Source organism: Salvelinus sp. IW2-2015, linkage group LG11, assembly GCF_002910315.2.
Source record: "Salvelinus sp. IW2-2015 linkage group LG11, ASM291031v2, whole genome shotgun sequence".
Classification (NCBI taxonomy): domain Eukaryota; kingdom Metazoa; phylum Chordata; class Actinopteri; order Salmoniformes; family Salmonidae; genus Salvelinus; species Salvelinus sp. IW2-2015.
Window position 1 is genome coordinate 24,368,036 of NC_036851.1, and position 16,123 is coordinate 24,384,158.

General features: G+C 40.7%; 1 protein-coding gene across 1 annotated transcript; it reads right to left on the reverse strand.

Annotated features, from left to right (window-relative positions):
• Positions 1–1,205: 1,205 nt before the first annotated feature.
• Positions 1,206–15,268, reverse strand: vamp3 (vesicle-associated membrane protein 3 (cellubrevin)). Its single transcript, XM_023996499.2, has 5 exons — positions 15,179–15,268; positions 5,590–5,662; positions 4,007–4,165; positions 3,880–3,931; positions 1,206–1,451 (listed from the first exon to the last, which is right to left on the reverse strand). Coding segments are annotated over exons 1-5 (306 nt in total). The 5' UTR covers positions 15,181–15,268; the 3' UTR covers positions 1,206–1,431.
• Positions 15,269–16,123: the final 855 nt, after the last annotated feature.

A 16,123-nucleotide genomic window follows, 5' to 3' on the forward strand; every position in this document is an offset into this window, starting at 1 on the left:
TAGAGCACTTCAGAAATGTAATGAATTGAACAAAATTCACTCAACAAGACCGTGACGTTGGTTCTATGCAATACAAATCTGCCTGAAGGATCCGTATAGTTGCACCCCAGAAAATAGGCCCTTGGTTTTGGCACCCTATAAAAAGGTGGTGACACATACTGAACATGCTCCACACAGTTCCTCCTTCCCAAACATCCATGATGCTCTTCACTGCAGCAACAAAGTAACCATGGCAACTAAAGGCATTTCAGTATGCAAAGAAAAATAAACTACACCGTTTCTCTTAAGATTAGTAACACTACACAGCAAATATATTTAAGGAACAAAAACAAATACATTTATTGGCATCAAATTAATAAACAAATTGAAAGGTTGTAGTTATTAGCATAATATAAAGGATAGCAGGAGCCTGCAGAGAAGACCATTAGTGCCTATATGTGTGTGCGGGCATGAATATGCAGACCATTGGAAAGCACTGCTGGTTGCGTATGTTGGTTCGATAAGGCTTGGCTGACTTTTGGCTGTTTTTCTTAAGTTAAATGTGATCCCCCATCTTTGCCTGATATCTATTGTTTTGTGCTTTGACATGAATCACTACTTAAGGCACTACTTTTATATGACCAGCGTGGCACTGGTGGCATTGGCAGTATCATTGTCAGTCACTTTGGGCAAGCAGACTAACAGAAAAGAAACAAGGCTCGTGTGCCCGTCTTGGCAGTTTCTCTGAACTCAAGCACACATATTTAGTGTCACACACACACAGTCCTGTTGGAGACAGGAACAAGGTTGAGATTGGGCATGGCTGAGATTCAGTTGTTTCTGTGGATATAATAATCCAAAAGTCTATGTCAATTAGTCATTTGGTGTTCTGATCTGATGACTGGTGTGTGTGTTTAAGGGGGTGGAGGGTGACTCCTTGGCACATCAGGTCAATATTACAGTAGAGACTAACAGGAAAGCACACAGAGCAAATCACACATGGTCTTGTCTCACTCTGTCACACACAATCAAATCTATTATTATTATTATTAACAAAAAACACAAATATAACTTGAGAAATTCAATGTAGTGTGCTTCACTCCTGGTGCTGGAGGGCCGCAGCCTGTTTGACCTTTATATGTAGTTCAACCATCAGCAGGTACATTCAGAGGGTTGCAAATAGAAAAAGGTACTGTACAAAATGAACATAACTTTCTATCATGAAATGAAGAATGGTATCAGTTTTATGCAATACATTTCTATCTGCAATGTATCATTCTAAATCTCACTGGATAGGCCCCCCAGAACCAGGAAGAAAGACCACTGCTGTAGAGAATGGGCTTTGAAGCTCAGTAGGCTAAACCATGAGACCTCGTGTTTGAGACGTTCAGCTCTTTACTCGCTCCTCTCCATCATTCGCCCATTCCTCTTCCGCCTCCAACAACTGCTTCTTTACGACGCCTGGCTCCAGACTGACATAAAAGGCAGAGGAGGAGTTAGGCACACAGACAACCACATGTAGGAAAGAGCCATAGGCCTCACTCAACCCCCAGCCAAGCTAGTCATAACCTTTGTTCCCAGTATTGTCCCTAACCACTAATGGTGCGCGGGTTAGCATATATATATGCACTGTAGGCTACAGTCAGATGGTGAAACAATTCTTCTTTGCCAGGGGGGGCACAGGATTTTTTGGGGCCTAATTTAGATACATTTCTGCTTATAACTTCCAACATTGGTAGGCTATTTGTTAGTCAACTTGTCTATACTTTTATTCATTTATATATATATATAGTCCTAGAAGACTCTAAAATCGATAGAATGAAATTAATGGTTCAATCTAGTTGACTTCAGTGAAGTTGTCATCATCTCTGCTTCTTTCGTGGAGAAAATACATCTAGGGACCGGGGAGAAAATGCAATAACTCAAATATTTGTGCAAAAACTCCAAGTCAGTTTGACCGGTTGTAAGGAAATAGAAAGCCGCGATAACAACCCAATGTTTCTGATACAATTTCAGTTCGGCTTGGATGCATATTTTATGTGTGAAATATCAGCTTTTATGATGCTGATAAATATAGCACCTCTACAGACATTCCCTAAATGCGAATTCATATTTTCTCAAAATGCTGAAAGAATGAAATCATATTTATCCACTGCTACGTTCCCCAGCAAATAATGGCCGCTCAAACAGAAGGGGGAACTAACAAAGACAACTAAAGGTGTTAACCCTCCACATCTCAAGAGAACTGGAGCACTTAGCCAACCACTCTTAAATAGCACCTGTGCCAGCACAGGTGTTTCACCTTCCGACTAACGAGATGGCAACCAGCACAGGTATAACACATACTGACTAACGAGGTGACACTAAAATCAGTGCGCCCTACACTCTCAAGTCCAACCTCAAAACATAAATGGAAAAAAACAAAACCAGTAACCACTCCTGTTCCCGAGGCAAGAAATGCAAAAAATGCTTCATTCTGCAAGAGTTAATATTAAAGGCTATGTGAGAGGTTATAGACCTAGTCAGTGTCCAGATTTCAGTTTCCATTTAACCCATCTGAACAGTCAGATTGGTCTCGCATAGTAAACGTAAATCCGGGACACTTAAATTAGCATGATACAGTATGTTACATTTGGTATGGAAACATAAGACAGGTTTTTAAGGCAAAAACTAAAGTAGTGTTATTGGTCGGGGCGGATGGGTGGGCGTATAACGCAAACGTCTAGCAACCCAAAGGTTGCATGTTCGAATCTCATCACAGACAACTTTAGCATTTTTGCAACTACTCACTACTTTGAACCTCCTACATATCTGACAACACGTGTCAAGGTCAAAACAATAGAATACAGTACAAGAGCACAAGATTGGATAGTGCTAGAGTTTCTACGGGAGGCTTCTGATTTAGGGAGAGCTGCTTTTGTTTTTTATGCTCCACAGATGTACAATGTTTTGCAGGGGAGGCTCAGGCTTGAATGTCTGTTGCTCTTTGTGGACGTTAAAAAAGTGGGGAATGCTCGAAGTGAAGATTGTTTTGTTTTTTATGATCATGTTTTGCAATTTAGTATTTTCTATTGGTGTGTGTGTATTGTGCAGGGCTCATTTGAAAAAGAGACTTGGTCTCAATGACACCCTGTTAAAAAAAAGGTTAATAAAAAAATAAAATCTTCAACCTTACTCCTAACATTAACGCCAACCTTAACCCCTAAAGCTAGCTAATGTTAGCTAAAATTAGCAACAACAATTTAATACATACCTTAAACTTAACATATCATACAAAAAATTAAGTGTATTGGATTTACTTACAGAATAATATGAAATGCTCTGAGATCATGTTGGAACAGTAGGCTAGGGTTCACTTGACTTGCCATGTGCCATTTGAAGTTCCCATCTTGTGACTGTCGAATTTGTATAGTGCCTCACAATCATCTCACACAACATTCACTGCTATCATCTTTTACCACTTAACTTATGTTTAGGAAAGATTTAATCTTCTGGCCCTCCCCGCTCTCTACTTTCAACTCTCCATTTTACAGCTTCTCTCTTATCGAATTAAACGCCGACATTGTCCTTACCTTTTCTGCCTGTTCCCAAAAGCATTTGGAGATTGGTGTGTAGGCTATTTGGCTCGTAACCCTACATTTTAGGCTTACACACTAATGCCAGATAGATGAAAGAAAAACCTCAATGTAGCCTACAGATATACAATTGCACAAGAATGCTAGCCTACATTCATGGATATGTTTAAGCTATTGTTTTCTCTTTATTCAACCTGCCCGCCCCCCACCAGCCCTTCTTCCACACAATATTTCATGACCCTAAACCCATGGGGACTGTAGGTTCTGAGTCAACCCGCACATCTCTACTACCCAACCATACGGTTCCACCCAGAGCTATACTCACTGATGATGATGACCAGGATGATGACTATGACAGCTATCAGGATGGCCCACATCTGGAGAGCAAAGAACACACCTCAACATCTCAACATGTGGTTGTGTGTGTGTGTGAGTGAGAGAGAGTACTGCACCTTGCAGTTCTTCCACCAGAACTTCCTTTTGAGTTTGGCAGCGCTGGTCTCAAACTGGGAGGCTCCGGCCTGCAATGCGTCCGCCCTGTCATCTAGCTCCGACAGCTTCGAGTCACGCTCCAACACCTTGTCCACATTCACACGCATGATATCCACCACCTACACACACATTTTTATGGGAAAAAGTCATTTATAGGTGTTTGTTCGTTTCTGCAGTAAACTCAGGTTGAGCTGAAATGAGAACATGTGCGCCAATTTGGCCTTTCAGATTATAATAAACAACATGGGCAGGGGGACCGGATCCTGGATAAGCACCCCATTTCTGAGTTTAAAAAATAATAAATACAAGCCCAGAGCGTGTCCTAGACATGCAGGTCCTGTCAGAGACAACAGCAATACTGTCTATATCCTCCACTGCGTGAGGACAGTAGTGCTGTAGTATCAATGAGACACTCAGTGTTGCATAATAAAGCCCACGTAGAAGGAACACAACACCTCGCCAGAAAAACAAACTTGCCACGCGCACACTCTCTGCCCAAAGCGCACATAGCCTAACCCATATGTTCTACAGAGCCACAAACCCTGCCCCTCCTGCCAGATAGACCCTGAGAGGGGAGAGGCGGCAGCTTGTGCCAGCCCATGCAGTGGTTACATAACCATGGAGACAAAATGTATTACATAAGAGACAAGCAGCCTATCAGGAGGCTTCGGACACACAGGGGATAAGGTTTTTAGGGGGGGGGGGTAGTGGAACACACTACCAGTTATTATATAATCCTTGGCTAGGAGCAACTGTACATGCTCAGAGAAGCCAAGAGCTTCAGCGAGAGGTGAGACTGTGAAAGAGCTGAGGGTTAGGGTGGAGTAAAGGGGTATGGTAGGCGTGTGAGGGACACGTGTGGGGCAGAGGGTTGATGGATGCTCTTCCCGAGTACAGCGGAGTTATTAACTTCTACAGTCAACCAAATTAAACCCACAAATTCCACCAGGCCTACTAGAAATGATCATTTAGAATGTTTAATGGAAATATTGCAATATTTCTAACCTATCCAATACTCTCAGTTACACAACTGCATAGGGACTAGGGAGAGATGTTTCTGGGCCTGCGTGTGTGTATGGGTGTGAGACTTTCATCCTGAGTGCAGTGTGGCCCTGACATCTAAACAGATACACAGGCTGTCTGCTGTTAAACAGAAACATTCTGGGGAAACTGTACAGAACCAGGTAAGTAGAAGGCTACAACTAGGAAATGAAGATGGGTCTGTGGCTGTGTCTGGATTCTCATATTGCCGTTTTGATAGGCGTGAATAAAGTTTTCATGATGTGAACATTCTGAAAAAATTAAATACAAATAAATAAATAAATAAATAGAGTACACATTAAATGCCAGGATGTCATACTCATTTAATCTTCTAGTATGAATTCGCTGCACACTGATGGAGGAAGATAATATTTTCAGACCTACAGGTGTTTGATAACAGCTGATAATCATGAAAGCAGTTCTTGCTGTAGGTGGTGGGAGTTGTGTATGCTGAGTATGTTTAGAGTGAAGGGTGTATGTGTGTGAGTATGTGGGATCGTACCTCATCCACCTGGGCCTGTGTCTGTTGTAGGCGGCGGTTGCCAGGCGCGGAGCCTTCTGTAGCAGGAGCGGACCTGGGGAAAGATCAACAGAGGGTTTAGACACACCCACTCTAGTCCCATATATGCAGGATTACCCATTTCATTTTGCACCCTTCCATGACCGCATTGCACTCAAACGCAACAGGTGTGGGGGTGATCAGTCCCTATCCAAATGCAGGGGTAGTAAATACATCTCTGCAATAGGACAGGGGCATCACTGTACATGCATTCACGTTCATTTCTTCACATCAAAGTGATATCTGAAGTGCACACCTAGATGACTCATGTGAAAAGGCTTCCATATAGCCTGATGACCATTTCTCTAGCCCAACTGTACTGTTACTTCACCCAAGCACATGATTAATATGACGGTGTTATGACATGTCCATATGAAAACACAGAAGACCTTTTCTAAAGCAGCGCTCTGCTGACACCTGCTGGAGAAATGGCAGTAAGCCTACTACCTCACTGGAGTTATTCCATTACTACAGCTCAGAGGTCCTAGCTTCCCTCAGGGGGACGGAAAGGGTAGTGTGTGTGTGTGTGTGTGTGTGCGAGCGTATATACAAGTGTGAGAGAGTGTGGTTAGTGTGTGTGTTACTGATTCAGCACACAGACAGTAGGATAGAGAGCAGTGGTGGTAACCCAGACAGATAAATGGCCCCGCTCCCTCTCTCCCCAAACACAAACGCACGGCAAGAACTCCACGCCCTCTTCCTAAAACCTCTCAGGAGTGCAGGCACTGAAGTTGGCCCACCCAGCCACTTTTGGCGCTAGTCCGGTTAATTCCTGTTCTGTATCTCAGTCATCCAGACACTATACCATCCTGGTGGACAGATAGTCAGCGACCACATTAATTCCTACCGCAATAGGTCCAGATTTATTGACTACCGTATGTTACGATAAGAGTAGTGGTGTGTGTGGGGGAATACATGATAGTGTGGAATATATACTAATGGTGGGGGACATAGCGTAACTTTACAGTGTGTGACTGAGTACGTAATGATAGCGGAGCTTGGGTGGCTGGTAGTGGTAGCATGATACAGGGAGGTGTGGTCTCAACATTCCACTCAAGTTTCTGCTCTCAGTTCCCCTTTCAACACTCCCCCACTGCAGCCTGCTCTACTACACCCAATACTGCAGAACCATTCTGTCTCCTACACTTCATCACACCCTGCTAACACAAACAGTCTGTTCCATACTGCCATACTTCTCCCCCAATACAGCCTGTTTTGACTACAGGTACCAAGCTGCACCTCTCCCTCTGTGTGTATTGACATCCTTTCAGGGTATTAATCACATAGATTAATTAATGAGAAAGTTTTCACCCAACTGCTCTCACCAATCTGGCCCTTTCAGATCAGTAATAACTTAAAGTAGGGAACTTAGGAGAGAAGTTGGTATAATCTATTCAGTATTAGAGGACTTTTTAAGAGAGGAAAATCACATTACATGGCCCCCGAGCTGGACACCGCAGTCGAGGCACCGGGCATTTCCGTCCGTGCGCTGCATCAGCGGAACATTCTCCGATGAGGATGCAGATAGCGAAGGTCACAAAGCAGGCTTCCTATTATTCTCCGACATAGTTCCGCTCGCTCATGATCCAATAGAGCTTACTGAAGTTTACAATGAGCGCAGAGACATTCAACTGAAGGGACTAAAATAGGTCATTCCAGGAATCAAACTTTGAAATGGCATAGTACATGCCAATTTAAGCATCTGCATTATAGTATTAGCCCCTATTCTATGAACCTTGAATATGCATAAACCATAACAACACCCAAGCTAATGTGAGTTACAAATGGAATGTTTGCATCTTCACTGCCTGGAGCAATAAAACACTTTGGTTGGCCACATTAGCTTCATACAACCTCAAAAGTGTTTGCTAACATTGGCTAGCTAGCTACAGAGAATTAAAAAATGTAAAAAAATGATTGGACAAACTGATGACGTTACGTATGCATCTGGCTATTCACATTCATCCTAGGATTAAAATATAGGCTATATAACTAGCTATGTATATTCATGGCTTGTCTAGCAAGAAAGCAAGCCCGGCCATTGATTCAAAATATCACTTAAATTGAGGGGAATGTGAGGCTTGATGTCAACTTGCCATTCATCAGCTTTTCAAGCGTAATATAATGTCAAAATACGCTCGGTACTTACCAAAGAATGGAGTGTCCCTGAGCAACTATCGCCTTCGCGTCCAGTATGTACTTCCAAAAAAGGTTTAAATAAAAAAAGAAGCTACATGCAACCGAAATAACGCCTTGTCTGGAAAGAATCTATACTGAACAAAAATAAACGCAACAATTTCAAATAACTTACTGAGTTACAGTTCAAATAAAGACATCAATCAATTGAAATAAATAAATGAGGTCCTAATCTATGGATTTCACATGACTGGGAATACAGATATGCATCTGTTGGTCACAGACACCTTTAAAAAAAAAAAAAGTAGGGGTGTGGATCAGGAAACCAGACAGTACCTGTTGTGATCACCATTTGCCTCATGCAGCACGACATCTCCTTCACATAGAGTTGATCTGGCTGTTGATTGTGGCCTGTTGTCCCACTCCTCTTCAATGACTGTGCAAAGTTGCTGGATATTGGCGGGAACTGAAACAAGCTGTCGTACAAGTCGATCCAGAGCATCCCAAACATGCTCAATGAGTGACATGTCTGGTGAGTATGCAGGCCATGGAAGAACTGGGACATTTTCAGCTTCCAGTAATTGTGTACAGATCATTGCAACATGATGTACAACATCATTGTACATTATCATGCTGAAATATGAGATGATCACAGCAGATGCATGGCACGACAATGGGCCTCAGGTGCTTGTCACGGTACCTCTGCGCATTCAAATTGTCATTGATAAAATGCAACTATGTTCATTGTCCGTAGCTTATGCTTGCCCATACCATAACCCCACCACCACGGGGCACTCTATTCACAACGGTGACATCAGCAAACCGCCTGCCCACACAATGCCATACACATGGTCTGGGGTTGAGGCCGGTTGGACGTACTGCCCTAAAACAATGTTGAGAAATGAACATGCAATACTCTGGCAACAGCTCTGGTGGACATTCCTGCAGTCAGCATGCCAATTGCACACTCCCTCAAAACTTGAGACATCTGTGGTATTGTGTTGTGTGACAAAACTGCACATTTTAGAGTGGCCCTTTATGGTCCCTATCACAAGGTGCACCTGTGTAATGATCATGCTGTTTACTCAGCTTCTTGATATGCCACACCTGTCAGGTGTATGTATGTATTATCTGGCAAAGGAGAAAGGCTCACTAACAGGTAGGTAAACAAATTTGTGCACAAAATTTGAGAGAAATAAGCTTTCTGTGGGTATGGAACATTTTTGGGGTCTTATTTCAGCTCAGGAAACCACAACTTTACATTTTTGTTCAGTGTAACTGGCGACCGGGGTCTTCCTGCAGGCACCCGGCCCGCCACAAGAAGTCGCTAGAGCACGATGAGCCAGGAAAGCCCCAGCGGCCAAACCCTCCCCTATCCAGGACAACGCTGTGCCAATTGTGCGCCGTGCTATGGGGCTCTCGGCCACGGCCGGTTGTGGCACAGCCCGTTAATGAACCCGGGTCTGTAGTAACACCTCTAGCACTACAATGCAGTGCCTTGGACCGCTGCGCAACTCGGGTGGCCCACTAATATTGCATTTTAATGAGGGATTTTATTACGAGGTTGGTGCATGTGCACTTGGTCCAAAACAATACTTAGATTCTTTCCAGACAAAGCATTTTTTTCTTTTCGGTTTCACGTAACTTTTCATTTAGACCTTTTTTGGAAAGTAATGTTATATACCGGCCATAACAGCAGTAGTGATGATAGTTGCTAAGCACAACTCCATTGTTTGGTAAGTACTGAACATATTTTGACATTATTACACTTGACATGCTGGTGCATGGCAAGCTGAATGGCTGCTTTCTGGGCTTAAACGAGAATCGCCATTAAGCAAGGCAAACCCTTGGTGATTTCTGGTATATCAAAATTATTTGAGTCCAAATAAGTCATTGGACTCATTCAGCAGTTGACCTGATTAAGTACAATACCATTGGAAATGAATGTTGAAAGTTCAATTTATATTCCTAAAACTTGCTGTCACTGCTGTCACTGCTTTCTGTTGACAAGACATTGATAAATAGCCCAATGTCAAAACACAGTTTTAAAGTGTCCAAATCAATAACCAATATGCTAAAAGTTTGTGATATTGAAAACCTAAAATGTACTATCGACACATACACGTGCAACAATAGTAATCATAATATTTGATTTTTTTTTAAACGAGCATCTCAAACTGCCTAGTTAAATAAAGGTTAAACTTAAGGAACTCAAACTGCGCACAGTGTTTCCACAAGTACATCAGGTAGCCAGCCAGGCGTCCCCTGGCCGGGGGGTGGGGTCCCTGTTTCCTATTTGTTAGTATCTATAATTATATGTTCCCCTAGAAGACTAAATAAACCCTTGCTCACCAGATGTCATAAATCAATAGAATGAATGCTTCAATCTAGCTGACATTGGTAAAGTTCTGTCATCTTTCGCGGAGCAAAGACGTTTAGGGACCGGGGAGAAAATGGAATAAAAACTAAACAAAGATTTTCTGTGCAAAATGTCCAAATGACATCAGTTTGACCGGTTGTAAGAAAATAGAAAACAACCAAACATGTTTCTGATACGATTTCAGTTCGGCTTGGATGCACATTTTATATGCTTGAAATACGATCAGTTTTTAAGATGCTGATAAAGATAGATACAGTCCGTAGAGGTGCTAACTGAGCATTCACATTCTCTCAAGATCAGGGCATAAAATGAACTTGTGGCAGGTAGATACATTTTTTATATATTTTTTTTAATCTACCAGACACTCTTGATTTTTTTACCAGCAAAAATATTATCCCCTGCTAAAATTACACCAACAAAACAAACAGATGCGCATGCTTTGTAGTGTTACTAAAACAAATGTATTACTAGTAAGAACTAATGTGGTATATTGTTTAATAAAAAAATGTATGAAGTGAGTCTTAACCAAAATATCACAGATGAGAAATTTACCATGGTAACAACTCCAGTCACATTTGTGCCTGTGAGATTGAGAGTCTGACTAGTAGAAGCTTTGTCTTCTCTTTCCTAGCAGTTGAAACTCAATCATGATTATTGTCAGGTAAGCCTACTATGCAGTTAACATTTAATTGGTTTTTTTGGGGAAAGTCTGTCTACCCACAAGAAGGTTATCATTAGCATCGCTAACTGGCTACATACATATTTTAAGCAGAGCACCATAGTACTGGTGCGCAAGAACACCAATGTAACCTGTCTAAATGACTATCACCCTGTAGCACTCACATCTGTACCCATGAAATGCCTTGAAAGGCGGGTCATGGCTCACAACACCATGATCCCACCAACACCAATTCGCATACCGCCCCAACAGATCCAGAGATGATGCAATGTTTATTGCACTCCATACTGCCCTTTCCCATTTGGACAAAGGGAACACCTACGTGAGAATGCTGTTCATTGACTACAGATCAGAGTTCAACACCATAGTGCCCTCCAAGCTCATCACTAAGCTAAGGGCCCTGGGACTGAACAGCTTTCTCTGCAACTGGATCCTGTACCTACTGACGGGATGCCCCCAGGTGGTGAGGGTAGGCAACAACACATCTGCCACTCTGACCATCAACACAAGGGCACTTCAGGGGTGCGTAAGTTTTTTAAATTTAACTAGGCAAGTCAGTTAACTTCTTAGGGCTATGCCCTTTTTTTCTCAATTTCCGCCTGAATGACATGCCCAAAGTAAACTTCCTGTAGCTCAGGCCCTGAAGCCAGGATATGCATATAATTGGTACCATTGGAAAGAAAACACTGACGTTTATAGAAATGTTAAAATAATGTAGGACAATATAACACAATAGATATGGTAGGAGAAAATCCAATGAAAAACCAACCGGATTTGTTTTTGAGTGACCATGCTCTTACAATGGCAAGTATAAGTGCATACTCAATTCTAGCTGCCAGGATGCAATTCCTATGGCTTCCACAGGGTGTCAGCAGTTTATGTTCAAGGTTTCAGGCTTGTAACTTCCAAAACAAATAAGAAATCAGTTTTAGTACAGGGACACAGTCTTGGAAATTCGTGTTTGCGCGTGCCATTAAGACAAGACGCACCTGCTAAAATTGGTTTCCTATTGAACATACTTCTTTCCGTAAGAAATATTATTAGTTTGATTACATTTTAGGGTATATGAGGAGTAAATAGAAAATCATTTAGACTTGTTGAAACCAAGTTCAGGGGTAGATTTTCAGATTCCTTTCTCTGCATGTTGAACGAGTGGATTACTCAAATCGATGGCACCAACTTTTTGGGATATAAAGAAGGCTTTTATCTAACAAAAAAACATTACATGTTATAGCTGGGACCCTTTGGATGACAAATCAGAGGAAGATTTTCAAAAAGTAAGTGAATATTTAAATTGCTATTTTTGAATTTATGAAACCTGTGGGGGTGGAGAAATATTTTGATGTGGGGCGCCGTCCTCAATCGCATGGCATGATTTCGCTGTAATAGCTACTGTAAATCGGACAGTGCCATTAGATTAACAAGATTTTAAGCTTTGAACCGATCGATATAAGACACTTGTATGTACCTAAATGTTTAATATCCATAATTATTTTGATTATTATTTGAATTGCGCGCCCTCCAGTTTCACCAAGGGACGTACAACCCAGTACATCACTAGGGCCGAGCTCCCTCCAATCCAGGACCTCTGTACCAGGCAGTGTCAGAGAAATGCCATAAAAATTGTCAAAGGCTCCAGCCACCCAAGTCTGGGCAAGCGGTACCAATGCACCAAGTCTGGAACCAACAAGACCCAGAACAGCTTCTACCCCCAAGCCATAAGACTAATAAATAGTGAAATATTTAACCAAATAGCTACCCGCACTATCTGCATTGACTTCTTTTGTACACGTTGACTCATTACATACGCTGCTGCTACTGTTTACTATCTGTAACTCGTCTCACTCGTATTTGTATCCGTTTTATCACACTTGATACTCATAATGAGATTTACTTGTGATCGGAAAACCCAGAAGTGCGCTTTAAAATGCAGGTAGAACCTATACCTCAAATGCACATTACTGCGCCATCACTCAGAGCATATTGGTAGGTTCCTTCACACAGATTGTTCAACGGTAAACAACCCTGACAGATGGAACTGCACATTATTTACTTACTTATTCCTATTCAATGATAAACAAAATAGGCTAATAAACATCCTAATGCATGGCTGGCTACTACTGCCTGCATTTATTCCAGACAGATTGACCTCCAAGCATTTCGTATTATTCTGTATGTAAATCCGAGACACTCCTTTTAGTATGTGTTACATTTCGTATGGTATGTATTAATTTGTGGATGTCCATCACCCACTTCATATAGGTTTTCAAATTACAATTCGAATGACATGTTACAAATTTGCAAAGTATCTAAAAAGTAGTAAGTAGTTGAAAAGTTGCTAATTAACTCAAATGTTAAAGTTGTCCGTGATGAGATGATAACAAAGGTTGCGAGACGTTCGCGTTATCCATAAGTAACATATTATACTAATTTGAGTAATGATCCCAGAGTTACTTTAAGTCTATGAAACCAGGCTGCGTATATTGTTTCACTGTTACTGAATAAGGATGGATATCTACTCTCATATGGGGAATTTCTTGATAAGTTTAAAATTCCAATAACCCCGAAAGAATATGCAATTGTTTTTGATGCGATTCCAAGGGGGGGGTTGTATCTCTTTTAAATTCCTCTGTGGTTGATGTAAGTAACATAGATTTACATGAAAATATATTCATTGGCAATATTAACATCAAAGATAAATGTAGTAATAAAGAGATTAGGAATACTGTTTGTGATACTACAATTCCCTCAGCAAGATTATTTTGGTCAGATATCTATGGTGAAATACAATGGGGGAAAGCATGGAAAATTGCTAACAAATATTGTATCAGTAACAAAGTAAAGGGAGTTTCATTTAAAATGTTACATAGAATTTATCCTGTGAAACATGTTTTGGAAAGATTCAAGCTGAATATTGAATATAACTGTGATTCTGTGGAATGGAGAAGGACACCATTTAGCATTTGTTTTCTGCCTGAATTTATCGTAGAATGTTTTGGATTGACATACAGAATTTTGTTACAAAAAAAATAGGACCGGTTGTACTATTTAATGGTTTTGATACGATTTATTTCAGAAATTCTGACATAGATAAAGATGTAGTATATTTAATTCAACTGCTAATAATACTAGGTAAATGTAATATTCACAAATGCAAATGGTCTAATTCAAAACCTAACTTTTTTCACTTTATAAATGAGTTTAAACAATATGGCACCACTAACTAAAATTAAAAACAAAAAGGCAATTAAAACTTTTGTTTTATTAATGAATATGATTTGTTTGTTTAGGATTCCTGCCAATGTAAATAGTTTGTTTGTATGCTTGTTTGCACGTGACTATTCCTCTTTTGTTTGTTGATATTTGTTAATAAAAAAATATTGTTTCACTTTCGAGAAGAGCAAAACTTTTATCCAGACACTTATGCCACAACCTTAGTTTATTGTGATTGTACAATCTACATTTGTCATTTTATTCTGTAATTTTCTGTCTCTCAGTAAACATGCCTGGTCGAGAATATATAATAATAGTAAGCATGCATGGGCTTGGATCATGAGAACGACAGCAATGGAATAATTATATGTCCAGACAAAGTAGCCTCCTTAACAACGCCAAGTAGACAGACAAAAACAACCATATGGCCCACCTCCCAACACCGAAATATGCAACAGATACTTTACAACCTTGAGCTGCAACAGTCACAACAAACGAACGTTATTATTTAATCAACACTGTTAAGTACAAAGCATATATTATGGTTGTAATATTGTAGAGAATAATGTAATGATTCGTTGTATGTGATTCATAATGACGTAGGCTAAAGAAAACTAGGTTGAGACATTCATTTAGTAGCACCCTCTTGGATTTACCCATATTTCACTACATTCTAGAGCAGTGTCAGTGAGTGATCGCCCTAGCGAACTAAACATTTAACAAACATTACAAAAAAAAATATCTATAAAACCATAGCTAGGTAAGGTTAGCGTCAGCGTCAGACCCTGGGTACGGTTAAACTTAGCGAGCTAAATAATAAGTTAGCTAGTTTACAAAAACAAATTGACGCAGCTAGCTAACGAAGTTACTGGGCCAGCATTAGCACGCTAATGTCAGCTAGCTATATACAGTACTGCTAGTTTGAGCAAGCACTTGTTGCATGAAAGTTAGCTGCTAACAAGCGAGACCTTCACACACCCAAACCCGGAGAAGTTGGGCGTTGTTGACTCAATTTTTTTTAACAATAAATACACGTATTCAAACACCGACCAAGTTAATGAAAGTTCGTGTAGTTGATCAAGTGACCTAAAGTTATTATAAACCTGAGCAGAGAAAATACTTACATGTTTTTATTTGATAGCTAGCTAGCAGCCAGAGATAGAAAGCACCGGAAATCTTGAACGTGTAGCTAGTTTGCTTGTATGAGGCGGTGTCAATCCGTACCAGTTTTCTTCTGTGTAATTTAAAGTGACAGTATGTATAATAAATGGCGCACTTCAAATTCATTGCGTCATTCCCAAAAATATCAATGAATAGCAATTGGACAATTTTAAACTAACAAAACGAGCATCTGATTAAATTGATCTGAATTTGAAATACACATTTCCAGAGTGTTTCAAGAAAAGGCTACCCCTCCCTCGGGAATTTGTGTGAAGCTAGCCACAATAAGGATTAGCCACAGTGGATTTTGCTTTTCGCCTTCAAAATGAAATCCCCAATTGAAAGTAATTTAAACGGATACAAATAGTGGAATCATGCTATTTGGATTAGTTAATGCTAAACAAGCTCGGGAACGTTGTTATATAAATACAACAAAAGGCAAACATTAGTTAATATCGCACTGTGGATCTATTAATCTTTAGAATTGCCTTGGGAGCATACTTATATACACTGTGTTCAGCCTAACCTATGGATGTTGCACCCATGAAATGAGGTTTCAGCCTACTCATTGACACTCACAGAACACAACTGTGTAGAGTTCCCACAAATATTAGCATCTTAGCTCTTATTGGGGAACTTTATCTGTGGGAAATCAGCTCACTGTATTTATTTTTATTTATTTAACTAGGCAAGTCAGTAAAGAACAAATTCTTATTTACAATGAAGGCCTACACCAGCCAAACCCGGATGACGCTGGGCCAATTGTGCACTGCCCTATGGGGACTACCAATCACAGCCAGTTGTGATACAGCCTGGATTCAAACCAGGGTGTCTATAGTGACACCTCAAGCACTGAGATGCAGTGCCTTAGACCGCTGTGCCACTCAGGAGCACCTGTATGACCTATT